Source organism: Haliaeetus leucocephalus, unplaced genomic scaffold (assembly GCF_000737465.1).
Source record: "Haliaeetus leucocephalus isolate CR32 unplaced genomic scaffold, Haliaeetus_leucocephalus-4.0 Scaffold848, whole genome shotgun sequence".
NCBI classification, from domain to species: Eukaryota; Metazoa; Chordata; class Aves; order Accipitriformes; family Accipitridae; genus Haliaeetus; species Haliaeetus leucocephalus.
The window spans coordinates 8,670,074-8,685,034 of record NW_010973284.1 but is presented as its reverse complement, the minus strand read 5'-3'; the positions used below and the strand labels follow the sequence as shown (position 1 = coordinate 8,685,034).

The 14,961-nt window shown below is 39.7% G+C and overlaps 1 protein-coding gene across 1 annotated transcript in view; it reads right to left on the bottom strand.

Annotated features, from left to right (window-relative positions):
- TESK2 (testis-specific kinase 2) overlaps positions 1-14,961 on the bottom strand; it is a 75,531-nt gene that overhangs the window by 18,050 nt on the left and 42,520 nt on the right. Inside the window, exon 4 of the mRNA XM_010582464.1 lies at positions 7,566-7,712. Within this exon, the coding sequence (XP_010580766.1) occupies positions 7,566-7,712 (147 nt within the window). The remainder of the gene's footprint in view (positions 1-7,565; positions 7,713-14,961) is intronic.

Below are 14,961 nucleotides of genomic sequence, written 5' to 3'. Positions count from 1 at the left end.
CACCAAATCCACAGCACAGATAATTTAGTTACCAGATTTAAGACGCAATTTATAAAAAAGTGACTTAACACAGCCCGCAGTAACTGGCAGTTCATGTGCACTCAGTGAAAGACATTTCTAAGCATTCACATTCCACTGCAGAGATAAATCAGAATTAAAAAAGGGACAAAGCTTCATTAGAGACTAAAAGGTTGAAAAGAGCTTTTAAATTTAAGCTAGAGGTGGTATCTTAGTAGGAAAAGTACAATAGAGCATATTGCACTGTTTCTTCTGACAAAGTGATACTTCTCAGTTTCTACAACAAAGAAATATGTGTATCAATTTGGTATGAAGAAGTTTCATTAATGGATTTTGGCATTGAGACACAAGAGTTCAAACCCGTCTCTGGTGCAAAGAGCCTCTCAAGAACCGCCTATAAGATGCAATGCCAAGCAGCTCTACAACACCGGCTTTAAGAAAACGCTTTCGACTTACTATTGCACTATTTGTATAAGCTGCAAGGCAATAAAACATGACGACCTTCCCAAGCTTTCTCTTTGGACCTCTGCAGACGGGGATGTTCTTTCCTTTGGCAGCTCACACCATCAAAGAGGGCAGTATTTGATTTCAGTTGGGTTCTCAAGGGTTTTTTTTTCCCCGAAATGGGGACCCCATCAGTCCTTCCTGAGGCAGTCTCTTAATAGAAGCAAGGAGCTCTGTCATGAGCCCTAAAGAGTTAACAGAGCTGTTTATGCAGAGACAGATGTGAAAGAACACAAAGCCCCCTTTGTGTGTTACATGAGCTTAACATCTGCTTTGCACAGCATAATCCTACTAAGACTAATGCAATATTCTACTCTCCCTTTTACATAAACAAAAATGAAAATAGACTCAAGAGTTTCAGAGTTAAAAATAAGTTGCTTAGATGAAGAAACCCAATCGTTTTATTTTACAATATGACATACAATCTAAACTCCTCAGAGATTTTATTGCACTCCAGAAAAAAACAGGAACACTACTGCAGCGTCGTTTGCAACCCTCTGATAACTGTTACTGAATTAAAATATTTAAAGGCCAATTGGGATGTAACAGCTGTTTTTAAAGTGCTATCCCCCAGAAGAAACACCATTGATAATTAAATATACAACAGGAAGTTTACAGTACTAGAATCATTTTTTAAACAAAACCCATTATGTTTAAGGGACAGGCTCCATTTGGGTCCCAAAGTACCAGTGAAAGTTTAGTATTGCGACTATCATTAGAAATAAGCATCTCTTAACAGCTAATTTTTTCAGTGTAAGCCTTCCCCTGTAGTGCAGAATATCCAGGCAAGAGCTTACTCTAGCACAAAGGGGACCTTACAACCACAGCAGTAAGTATGAGACTCATCAGACAAAGATTCTGTTCATTGCTTGGGTTTTATTTTGTTGTTAAACAAGCAAACAGCCTACAAGGTAGGAAGTCAGGATATGTCACTTTCAAGCCCAAAGGCAGTGAATTTATGTTACATCAGATAATCCACAGTAATTGATTACATGCATGATTCTGTCCCATAGTAACTGAGACTACTCCTCTCTCAATGAAAGAAGGGTGAACCATTACACATTTCCTGTCAAGTGAAAGCAGATGTTGGCAGGAATACACACACGTATGCATGTGTGCGTGTGTGTGTGTGTGTCTCTCTCTCTCTGCCTAGAGATTATAATTTCTTCATAGGTTTTATCATCAATGGAGCTCACAATGTTCCCTAAAACTGCTCACAACCTGCTACTGATTATAAGACCTTGTTTTCAACTGTACTTAATTCTGCAAAACTAGAAGGTATTTGTTTGGGGGTTTGCCTGCTTGTTTTTAATCAAGAGCTTTGGTAGTGTGTTTTTGGGGAGGGGGTGTTCAGCTAAGACAGCTCAGCTGCTTAGGAGAACAAACTTAGAATACGTGTTGCAAGCAAATTTTGAAATAATGAAAATAAAAAATCCTGAAAAATATTAGCCTATGGTATCCTACCAGATTTGGCATGTTCTCAACTTGAAATGTGACGAGACCTCTGTGTAAGATGCACTTTTTGCCACCCCTGCAAAAAGTAGACCGGGACAGGACATATGCTGTGTGAGGAATTTGAAAGAGTGAATAAGGTGACAAGACAGAGCAGGAGTCCAAGCTAGTGGCTGTCAGGGACCAAGACCAGGGTCTTGAGCTTGGTTCCTGAGATGGGCAAAAAACCCCAAAGACTATTATGAGGACATAAGAACTGCAGGCATAGCAAACAGGTGGGGGCAGGGAGGAACAGGGCTAACCTGGAGCAGCAGAAAAGAAGGAGAGCTAGAAATGGCTAAACATATTAAAGACCAGAATGCAGAAAGATAGCTTGGATAAAGCATCAAGCAGGAGCAATAGCAAGAGGGTAACTGCAGTCAGCCAGACAAGGAGATTGGACAACAAGGCTGGGGGACACGAACTGGGAGCAAAAAGAGGAAGAGCCTTTGAACAAGTCTGAAAAGCCTGACTGGAGGCTGGCATTGTACACTAGCAGAAAGGATTGGATAGTCACAGAGTAGGTATGATCGGTCTTGGAAAAATGGGCAGACTCCTAGATGTTCGCTTCTCGCTGCCAAGGAGTCGCTCTTCCTCTCTCTATCCCTGCTCCATAGCAAAAACATGCAATGTGTATTAGTAATACTAATTAACAGTAGCAATAAATACTAATTGGAAGTACTTCATGTATTAGTTACTGTATTAACTAAAGCAGCAGACACCTCTGCCATGAATCTCAAGCTTCTAACCCTGCAAAGGAAATGCATAATGCCATTAGTTTTTTCCAGTTTGTTTTTTTTTTTTTTTTAAATTGGGAGGAAGTTGCAGACAACATACACTACATCTAAAAGTTAATATTGCACAAAAGATAGGATGTAAACGTTCCTGTGACAACTTTCATTCTTCCCCTTATGCATACGCGTTAAGGTAAAGTCTTTAATTACATGATCACACAGATAGTTTTCCACCTGGCACCTATGTGTTTTAGTGCACACAACGAATTCAAACTGACAGTGAATTGGGGCCATACATAAGACACTTGGACCACTATTTTCAGGAAGCTGGCCACTCTTGCCACAGAAAAAGTAGGGTGAAAGAAAGGCTGGGAAGAGATGAAAAAGAAAGTCTGGGCTGGAAATGAAGGTCTTCTGTCTTGTGGTTGAGACCATTGCAATGTTGCCCCAGGATCTGGATTCTGGCCTTCCTCAGCATCACAGGAGGATTCTATGACAAGGAAGCTAGTTTAACAAAATCTTTCAGAGATTGTTGCTAATCTTGTGCTTTCTCTGCCTCCAGCAGTCAAACCTGACTGTTTTATAAGCGCTGTAAATGCTTCCAACTGCCTCTGAGGTCAGTGAGCCTATTGCCTTGAACTTATAAACATGCATAAAATGCCAAATACCCCAAACAAAGTTTTAAAACACATACCCAATATTCACCAATATTCTTGCTTTTAATCTGTTCTGATAAGGCTGAGTTTATTCACCTCCCTCATCTTCGAGATACTGTAAAAATAAATTCACTGATATTGGGGCAGTCACTGGTGTAAACTGCTAAGAAAATCAACAGCGCTTCCAGAGCAGGTTTTGAAGGCAATGCAAATACAGTGTAAACAAGGTGTTGAAGGAACTCTCTGCATAGTATTAAGATATTTGTTTTGAGGGGTGGGGTACAAAATGGTTTTGCTATATTCTTTTTGCAAGCTGGATACTTCTTCCCTGTGCTTTTCCAAACACTGTTATTTTAATTGTAGGTAACAACAGACAGAATGCTGCAAAACGAAGTCAGATTAAGAAAAACTTTATCACAATCCACTGGCTTCTATTGAAACACTTCCAGTGTTTCACATTATGATTTCTGGTTTAATGACTGCATCTTCCATGACTAAGACTTTCAGAGTTAAAATTCATAACCAGACCTCCCTGAGAATCACTGAAAGACGAAGAAAATCCTCACGATTCCAGGATGCAAATCCTCCTTGTGTACATTACAACAAGCCCCAAATAAAAAACAATTTACAGGGCTTGTAGTGATATGGATAGGGGACAGGGAATGAGCCAATAAGGCTGGTTGTCATAACCCATCTATGGCTTAATCTCTGTGTAAATCTCTTTACAACAAGTCAATAGTGAGGACACCACATCTAGTGGCTTACAAAATGTAAAAGTCACCCTGCCCACACACCTGCTATCTGCAGGCTGAAAACAGCCAATCTGACTGCTCTTACCTTCTGACAGATTCAAGTCAGGCTGCTGCTGTTGATCAGGGCAGATCAGCCTGATCAGCAGCCCAAGCCCAGAGCCCAAGGACTGAGCTGCTCACGACATGGTAAGTACTGGCTGTCTGGGCAGCACACGCTCTTCTAACAAGCACTGCCTCTCTCTCTGACAGAAGGGCAGCGGGAAGGGCACCAGTGGGATGTCAGGGCTGACATCCCCTGTGGGCTGCCACATCGACTATAATGACCTATATCTACTCTTCTCTGTCCTTCTTCCCTCTGGCCTTCTGCAGTGTCAATGCTGTTCTGCTACTCTCCACACGATGCAATTAGGAAGAGAGATCACCCTGGTGTATACTAATTGCCAAAAGCACTTATTTTTCAGTCTTAGTTTGGCAGGGGACAAGAACCTTCCCTTCTTTAAGTTTTTATGCATCCAGTACATGGACACATATAATGCTACTGTCAGAGCAAAACAACTCTGCTGCCATAACTGACAAAATAAACTTTATGTATTCACGCCACCTGCTCCAGGAAGCTGCAAGAATTGGAGGTTTGCCAGAAACAGAAGAAGAAAGGCAGAAGTATGGGCCTAAATAAATCCCAGATAATTTTCATAGTAAAATTTGTATTAGAGGGATAATTTCCAGTGGGCTGTTGTGTTAAGTGTAATAGGTAAAGCATGGAGACACTCCTGCACAGAAAGTCTCAGTTCCACTCTGTTCACAGTTCAGTCAAGACCAGCACATTTCCTAGAAAAATACCTCACTCTCCCATCTTGCAAACTCAGTATCTGTTCCAGCTTTTGCAGAGGTCTAAATCCTTGTCTTTGCCTTCATTTGAGTAAGAAGGCCACATCAACTACTTAAGTTTACCAAAGAAACAAGGACAATATAGACCAGTATTGAACCTGCCCTTGTTAATCCAGATCACAAGTTCTCTCCCAAGGAAAGAGCCCACCACATCTTCCTTCAGCTTGCTCACACATTGAATATTTACTAGTAAGAATGAAGATGACTCATCCCACCACCAGTACAAACCTGATAAAATGCAAGGCATCTCCTCAAGCAGTAGCCAAAAACCACAGTCTAAGAGTTTAAAATTTTGGTGACAGGTTTTTACTATGGTTATTATCTGAATTTTTTTGCTTTGGAACAAAGTGACTTCTTTAAAACTTAGCCAGCCAGCAGGGCAAACATTTGCCCCAAAGGAGAGTCATTTGCCCAACAGATTTGATTTTAAAGTATATTTCATCAACACAATAACACACTAATAAAATTCACAAGTACCCAAGCCTTTAAGGCCAGGTGTTTCATCTACTTCCCTTCCCAAACAGAACAAGCAAGTGCACACATAACCGCAAAAAATTTAAAAAATTAAATTTAAAAAACAAACAAACAAACAAAAAACCCCCAACACCCTCCCCAAAAGCCAACCCCAAAAAACCAAGAAACTGGAAAATACAGAATATAGCTGATGACTTGAACTTTTATCCTGACAGCTTCCAATGTGACCCACACAGATGCTATACCTTTAGTGCTAAGAACCATCCAAATATAGCATAAAACTGCTAGTAAATTCTAAGGGTTTAGTTTCATTTGTTGTTTGTTTGTTTTTAAATGATCCTTACTACTTCCTGTGGCCACCAATAGTTTGCTATTGCAGTGAAATCATGCACTCCTCCCAGCAGGTGTGTTTACTAAACAATTGACATTCAACAATAGATAACATTAAGGCATTGGTGGGACAGCTCCAGAGAATGACATACAATTATGTAAAGCTTTGAACAAAGGCATTCACAAAGGTCTCAGGAAATAGATTTTCATATGACTAGCCATCACAGTACACATTACGTTATGACAAATGTTGCAGGCACAGAGTTTTCCTTAGTTACTTTGGTTCCTTGCAGTAACTTTTCTTCCCCATTCTTAAATGTACTAAAATACATCTTGAACTGAAAAAAAAAGGGGTGGGGGAACGTCAAGTTATCTTTTCAGTTATGTTTACGCATCTCTTACCTGCACACTCCAAGGTGACTGAAATGGAGCTTTCTGAGTGTATCATGTCAAAGTGACATGACTCCAAGTCTGGGCATTTTTCATAAATTTTATATTCTTCCTTGCAGAATTAAGCACCTTTCAGTGGAAAGGACACCCAAGGAAGTATTTTATGACTTCACTGAAATACTTCTTTCACCTACCAGTTGAACAATTTTTTTTCCTCTTGGCTAAATGCACATTCTTCATCTGTTTAACACTGCACTGTGGTAGCTTTAAAAAAAACTAAACCTGGGCAGAGGACTAGTAGTCACTTGCATTTGCAAACACACTGTGCTGTGTTTTTATTTTTAAAAGCTGTTTCTAATCTTAAAAAATAGTTCCTTTTAGGCTAAGATAATGTTCTTCTGAATGCTTTTGATTGAAGTGACATTATGAAGTCTTCTCAGTAACAGTTTTGGAGTTCTTTCATGTTGCAAGTCCCCACTGAGCTTAAACTAGCTCATTAGCTCCAGACAACAAGACAGACAGGACAGCAAAGCCCTCAGCATAGGCTGCAATGGATGGCAAGACCCAGTGTGAATACTGGGGTGATTTGTTCACAGAGCTTAGTGCTCTTATGTCAATATTTCTAGCTGAGTTTGAATAAGCCAGCTACTTCAGCCAACTGAATTCATACAAGTTGTCACCAAAGCAGTTAAAAAAAAAAAAAAAAAATCTACGTCCATTGAAAACTCTGCCACTGAAATATCATTCTGGAGGAAATTTTTAAATCTGAAAATTTTAGGTAAACTATTTCGATCTTACTGACTTTAGAAATTAAAGAAATATAAACCAGGATTGTGGACAACATTTAATGCTGAATTTGTACTGAAAGGTCACTCTTCCTACTGAAGAAGATTTGTGAAATACATGGCAAAACAAAACCAACAAGGAGATTTTAAAGTGCGCTGTAATAATCTCCTCAATTTGGGTTCTTTATATGATTGACCTGTTCCAAATGTTATTGTTACGCTTAATTATCCAGGGATTTAAATACTTTACTGAACCATAATTCAGAACTAAAAAACTATGCAGCTGCTTTCTGAGAAATCCTAATCTGAACTCATTTGAGGAATGACCTTCCTTCAGGATAGCTATTTCTCCAGTTACCGTACAAACTATCAACATGTTTTAAGGAAAGTTTTAATCCTATAAACTGTATTTCAATTTGTTTCTCAAAATGTCTTAGATCACACCTTATATAATAGCAGTTCTCTGCTGGAAGGAGGAGAAAGAACCAAACAACCAGTTATAGTACCTTCATTAAAAAGTTCCCTTAATTTTATAAACAGTACCTTGGATGTAAGGTCTCGGTGGAAAATGCCTTTATAGTGAAGATAACCGATTCCCATAGCAATGTCATATGCCAGTTTCACTCTCACTGTCCAGGGCAGATGCTGGTTACTGTCTAATAGCTGCTCCAGGTTACCACAGTTGATGTACTGAAAAGACAAAGCAACATTTGTAATTAATTATTTAACTTCATATATTGTCAGGAATATAAAATTCATCATTACATAAGTGTTCTCAGCTCAGCTACACATTAAAAACTTTTTTTTGTTTCTTAAGGGTTAGGCAGGCACAAAGTTTGCAGACCAAGAGAGTCTGAAAATCTCTCCCTTCGCCACCTGTACCAATATATTTATGTAAAAGGTTCATGCAACAGCCACCATTGCATTAGCTCTATGGTATTTAAATAACTGCTATTTATGATATCACCCTCTCATTTCAGTGTGAGGAAAATGGGGGCAAAAAGGATGAAGAGCTGGCTCTCATACAGAATAAGTCAACAAAGAGAGGGCTAAGTATCCAAGTGCAGGTCATGGAGCCTGATCAAGTTCCCTGATATCAAGTCCCTAAACTGAAGCAGCATCAAAGAAAAATATTACAACATGTTGCTGTACATTACATTTTTTCACTGCTATTATCTACAAGTCCTAATCAGCAATCTGACTCCCACTGTGTTCAGTACTACATCAACTCCATCAAATGGTAGCCTTCATGAAAAGGAACTTACATTAAGTATAAGATAAATGCTACAAGAGACAGTGAAACTAAGCAGCACCCAAATGATGCTAAGTTACCTATGACCCAGGGTTAAGACATGGCAGCTCTACTGCTCAAATAATCATTACAGCAACACTGGGCGTATGCTTTATGTATAGACCCTTTACACCTCAACAGCAGCTACACCATGTTTGAGTAGCTTCTTGTTTCATTCCCAGCCCAGTCTCCTCACCAGCGACAAAGCAAAAAGACTAGCTCACTCCAGAAGGAAAACCTGGCAGCAATGCAGTGACTTCGTCAAGAAAATCCAAGCAAAGCAGACAAGACAATTTGCTCCCAAGCCTGGTCCAAGCACGTAACACTGCGGCAGGCTGCACCAGCTTTGCTCCTCTGTGCTAGACAGCTCTCCACCTCTCTCTGAAGAGGCTTTGCACTTTCTTGTATCATTCACCCAGACAAAACATGTGCCACCATTATCACATTAAAATAAAAATCGTAATTACAGCTCTTGTTATTTCAGAAACTTTGAACTTGCTTGTATTTTGTTGGGCTTCTTTGTGTCTTGGAGCCTTGGGCACAAGGCAAACGTGGGCCACACATCACGCAGCGTGGATATAGCTGATCTCCTCAGACTATGCACACGTAAGCCAGACTCTACTAGTAAATCCAGGGCTCATGGCTCGCCTCCTGGATAGTCTACAAAAAACAGCTTCTTCCTTACAGTCAGGCCCTTTCTTCTTCTGAGCTCATCGGTTAATTTTGAAAACCTTTTTCAGCAGATACACAACTTTCACAGGTTACTATTTAACAAGGTTAAATTGTTCAGGCAGATGATGCACAAACCAATTTTAACTGTCACAAAGCTTACCAGGAGGGGGCACCACAAAGCACCGTGGGGCTCCACTGCTCCCCTCGGCTACACTGCACATCCCTCGGGGACGGGGTTCATCCCAGCTCATGCACAGCAGCACATTTCACTGGCAGGCCAGGACGAGACCCCTCTCTCTCGCAGAAGCTCCATCGACTGCTGGACAAGCCGGGAAATACACATGCAGCACATGGACACGGCGGGGACAAAGCAGCCTCACCCTCAGCATTTGCTTTTCTACTTTTAAATATGAACCTTTGGCCTGATCATGCTGCTGTGCACCCACCTTTTGTCCTTGAGCAACAATCAGGGCAAAGGGTGAGTACAACAGTTCCTTCTTTGCACTCAATTCTTCAAAGAATGATTGACAATTAGCTCCAGTCTGGACCAGATTTTAGAGCTGCTATCAACTATCTTCTCATACCAAAGGAGGCAATCCCACAAAAGGTGCCTGAGTCTAGGAAATGCTCCATATTTAGCAACTTAATGTTCTTATGACTACTTCAAAATGCTGTTTCATATCTTTTGCATTAGACTAACAGCAGGAGAAAGAGTGCAATGATATGCAGGAAAGGATTTCAAAATAAGTTACAGAGAAACAGAATGCTTCCTCGTATTGACCATTTCTAGACCAAACGGCAAAAAGTATTTGTGTTTTACAATTAGGCAAGGAAAGCTCTTGAACTCTAGAGTAATCTGACTGACATTTTAAAATGCACTAACCTGTTCTTAAGCAGTAAGATTTTCTATCAAACTGTTCTCTTTTGTGCTGAAGTCAAGATAATTTAATTACTCAGAAATTTGCGCTTAGTGCATATCATTTTGTAAAATAAATGCCTGCTGGCCCCTCAGCAAGAATCAAGGCAAACAAGACTTAACACACCAAGGATAAAAATGAAATGTTTAGGACTGCTATAAGCCAGGCACTGCAGCTCGGGGGGGAAGAGAGTTGATCAGATGACTACACTGGAAACTAGAAATTGCAGGCTGGTGCAAGCCAGAGATCCAAAACAACCTGTCCCTTATGCTAGGAGTTCATGTATCAGGAGAGTGGAGCAGGTCTGGAACAGGTCACTCAGAAGCTATGTAATCTCCATCCTTGGAGATTTTCAAGACTCAACTAGACAGAACTACAGCCAACCTGACTTAATGTTGGAAACAATACTGCTTTGAGCTTTTCCAACTTTGATCTTTCTTTCTCATTGCTTTTATTTGAACTCCTAAGGGAGCTAGATGACCTTACAGAGCACTCAAGAAAAAAAACATTGCTCAATATAATTCGATTTTTTTTAAAAAATCACAAGTTGATAGCATGCTTAAGGAAAAAATACTGAATAAGATTTCTACATTAACTTCATATATATTCCCAGCCTCCATGGAACAGTGCAAGCAGCACTTCTCATCCAGTTACATTCAAATCATCAAATCCAACCTGGAACAGAAAGCACTAAAGCACCTAGCTCAATAAGCCAATTATAAAGTGATGCTTATCAATTATCTCAAACCATTTCACCTTTCTGATTGGGCAATAACAGACCATCTATATAGCACTGCCATACTTAAATTCGTTGGCAAGAGAATGCAACGGGGAAGGGAATCACTGGCCTGGCTTTCTATTTTGGTTAAGGTTAAACTGTGCCATACCATGACAATAATTGCTCCAGAAGTGCTAATAAAATAAAACAAGAAATCAGTAAGAGTATTGACATACTTACTGAAATGTGACAATAGCTAGCTACTATTTTGAGCATGCTCGTGCTTTCCTTTTCAATAAGGTATCCTACTGATTTGAGTCATTGCTGTCATATTCATTAGGTGCATCTAATTTATCTATTTCCCCAGCACTCTTCCAGTGAAATTGCCTTGCAGGGTCATTCAGCCATCTTAACTGCAAGGACTGGATTCTAGCTTGGGCTGCGTGAAAACTGACACACACAGAGGACACAGCATGCATGAGCTGGAAGAGCAAGAATCAAACCTGACTCTAGCACATATACAAAACCCACTAAGGCTCCTATCCAAAACTGCCACCTAGCAAGTGCTCAGACCTCATTTACTAGAGATTTGAGTTCTGGTTTTGGCTCTGATTTCTAGTATACTTCTATGAAGCACAGCGGGCTAATCATCACATGAACAACTGAACTAAGATTTTTGTATAGACATCTTTTAAGACTCTAGTTGGTGTCAGATTTTAGCTGGCCAGCAGGTAATATTTGTATGCAGAGTCCTGAATTGTGCCTAAGGCAAGCACCACACAGAGTTCAGTGCTCCCTCAGTGTCACTTAAGTAATCCAATTCTTCCGGTCATTCAGGCTGATAATGCAAACAGCCAGCCCGATGGCCTATTTTTTTCAGAGCCCTTCAACAATGCCTTTTCAGAATAGACACAAAATTATGTACATTATTTCCTAATTGCCAAGGCAACTGGGAGAAAAATAGTTGTTCTCAATCTCTTACTAGCACAAACCAGCGCTGTGTGGTAAGAATATCTTAAAGAGTAGTAAGTGTACCTCTCCCAAAGAGAATACTGGATTCTGTTTTGTCCCTGAAACATTTCAGTGCTGGTACAGTAAGGCTACAGAGCACACATCATCTCAAAGCATTATTCTACTACAATAACAACAGCCATTGCGTAAGCGTACAAGCAATTGGAGCAGAGATCTGATCCGGCTATGACAATGAAAGCAAAGGTCACTACATTTCATAGAGACCTCACAGCTAAATGGAGCAGTGTTCAGACCTTTTCAAACTCTGTATCATCAGGTTGCAGTCAAACAGCTACCCATTATTCCTACTGCTAGCTTTTTGTCATGTAACAGGACACCAACAGTCAGTTTATCTGGTTGCCAGAGTCTGAAAGTGTGTGCTTTAGGTTGTTTATTTTTGCATTTACTGCAACTTAACACAGCAAATTGAACACTGGTTTAAAAGACCATTTTAGCTCACAAAAATATGCTTTTCCTACAAATTTATCCATGGTAAGAGCTCATACTTTTGTTGCTAGAATGAAACTGTATATGTTACACCTCTCTTGAACCTTATGAGGAAAGAGGGCAGTAGCTTCTTTGAAGGACAAGTTACTCAGAAGCTCAGCCAAGCTATAGGTGCTTTCTGGATCAAAGAGCGTTGAGGAGTCTTCTGATGTTATAGCCTAATGCTATGAAATGCAAAAGCAGCAGTATATAACCCTTTCCCACACAACAGTCAGGGCATAGGGAAACATGCTATTTTAACTTACGAATAGGATAATAGGACTGCTCTCTTGCAAGACACTTACAGTCACATTATCAGACTCAAGCATATGAAATGAGGAATGGAATGAAATTCAGCATATAATGGTACTTACACATAGCATTACATGCTTCATTTCAAGAGACTAATACTGAACTTCAGCTGTCAGATTTTAGCCTTCAAAATAAAGGTTTGAACACACTAATATGAGAGCTAGAAGCTTTTAAAGAAGAGGCGCATCAGATTCACATGATTCCAGCAGTTATTGCTCAAGAACAAAGACTCCAAATATTGCCAAGACTGAGGGGGAAGACTGAAGGGAATTGCAAAGAGTTTTCAATGCTACTTTGAAAATGTGTAGGTCTAATATAAATAAACCACCAGATACTGCAGAGGAAAGCCAGAAAAAAGTTGGCCTGCTATTTACTCAGCTTTAAATGTCACAATTTGCCATTTAAAAAGCAACAAATAACCACAAGACACCCCTATACAGTAGCCCAAATGTTGCCAAAGACAACCCATTAAGTGGTTAAGAAAAGTAGGTGTGGAGAGTGCATTTATGACAGACCAAATGAGGTAAGTAAAGAGTAAGAGCTCTGGGGACCCAGAACACTACAAGACAAACACTGAGATAGCAACAAATGAATATACTGGAGAAGCTGAATGAAAAACACAGGCAGAGAAGCAGCAGGAAAGAGAAACTAGAATCATGGCTGTGTGGAGAAGTAGGAGAGATGTCAGAGCAAAAGCCAGACTACATAGTTGGACTCTAAAGGGAAACATGGAAAGCAAAATAGTAACATGGCAGATATTGGCGACAAATGCATTGAAGCAGTGTTGAAAGAGATAAAGCTTGCATATTTGTATCATTTCTAATGCTGGAAGAAGGCAACTCTTGTGCCTAATAAAAGAAAGTTGAGATCTTTTCACTCAGCTTTCTGCAGAAGTTTAAAAAAAAATTTAAACTACCCATTTCAAGGAAGACACAACCCAATCTTGGGTTCTCATATGTTTAACAGTCATCTGTCACACTCAGCACTCCCTAAGTGACTACTTTGAAGGCTGCTGGCTGCAAGACAACAAGCCAATGTACCCTTCTGCCACAACTGGCATAATTAGCTACAGTGGGAGGACTGGAAATATCCTCCTTTCCCCAAACTGTTTTCATTAGCTTCAACTGTGCAGAACTGGAAAAGAACGACAGTATCAGTATGTTCAAAACTACAAGATGAGATACTACAAGTTGATACACAGATTGACTACCAGATTAAACTGACTTTTTTTTTAAAGTTAGTTCATAGACCTCCACTTGTTAAAAAAAAACAAACAAAAAAAACAGTTTAAAAAAATCTACAAAACCACCTCACCCAAGTACCTCTGAGCAATAACCTTCCATTTCCATTAAATATCTAACACACTGATTGCACCAAACAAAATAAATTAAACATTAAACCAGAACAAGTTGGATGTTTAATTTGGGCTGTACAAGTATACTTTTGGACAGCAGGTGAACTAAAGTTGCCAGGGAGAAAAACCACAAGTACTGAAAGAGTCAGAACATGCAGGTGAAGCGAGCACATTTCAGAACAAAGCTCAAACTTTTTCATGAGAGACCAGAAGGGCTCAAATGGCTAGGAAAAATAGACTGATTGAAAGGACAGAAGAAAAGCCAAAAGTCTTCCTCTAAAGTCCACTTTTGTTTCCTGAGCCTCAGTTGCTGAAAACCAAAGGAAAAGTCTGTAACCTAAAGTCAATTTATCTTCTGCTTTTCAACCTATACAAACAATTGAGTTCTTTAATAAAAAATGATGTATTTTCTTGAAAGGTGTTAACCATTACAGGATGAAAATAATCTTGCTTTAAAAAGTGTCAGCTACTCATAGAGGAGAGGGCAAGCTTCGTCATGCAATTGTCATAGCCTGGTTACTCATCAGAACTCAGAACCAAAAGCCAAGAAATGCAACAGATCTACCTCCGTTTCTTCTTCCGTGTCAGTTGTGGCATTTATTGATTCACTGGCTCCTCCTTCTAAAAAGGCATGTACAGACAGGGCTTATTTTATAAGGGCAAACAAGAATTAACATGCGCTAACTCAGGAAGGAGCTGTAATGAAAACCATTTGTTGCATTCCAAACATTTAAGTGCTGGCATGGAAAAGAATATGGCAAGATTTGTCTTCCTTTAATTCTCTACATCCAACAGCTCTTATGGTCAGCATGCTGAATTTATCCCCTTTCCTGTCATTCCATTCAATCAAAATTTAATGTTCACTTGCTTGCCTGCTGCAAGAAACAGATTACTGTAAGTCAGGCTTCAACTGCAGGCACATAGCAACAATGCACTATTGCAACCCATATGTATGAAGGGTTTGAAATACTTCAGGATAAGCTTATTTTGGAACCGGAAAACACTCCCAGTATATCTATACAAACTGACCTTGATAACCATTTTTCCTGTAATTATATTAGTAGAAAAAACAGAAAGCAAAGAAGGCCTAACAAAAAAACTGCATTTATAATCTGAAGTCACAACCATTTGGATTCTAAGTAGAGCCTAGTTTCAGTGCAGATAAGAATCTGGGATAT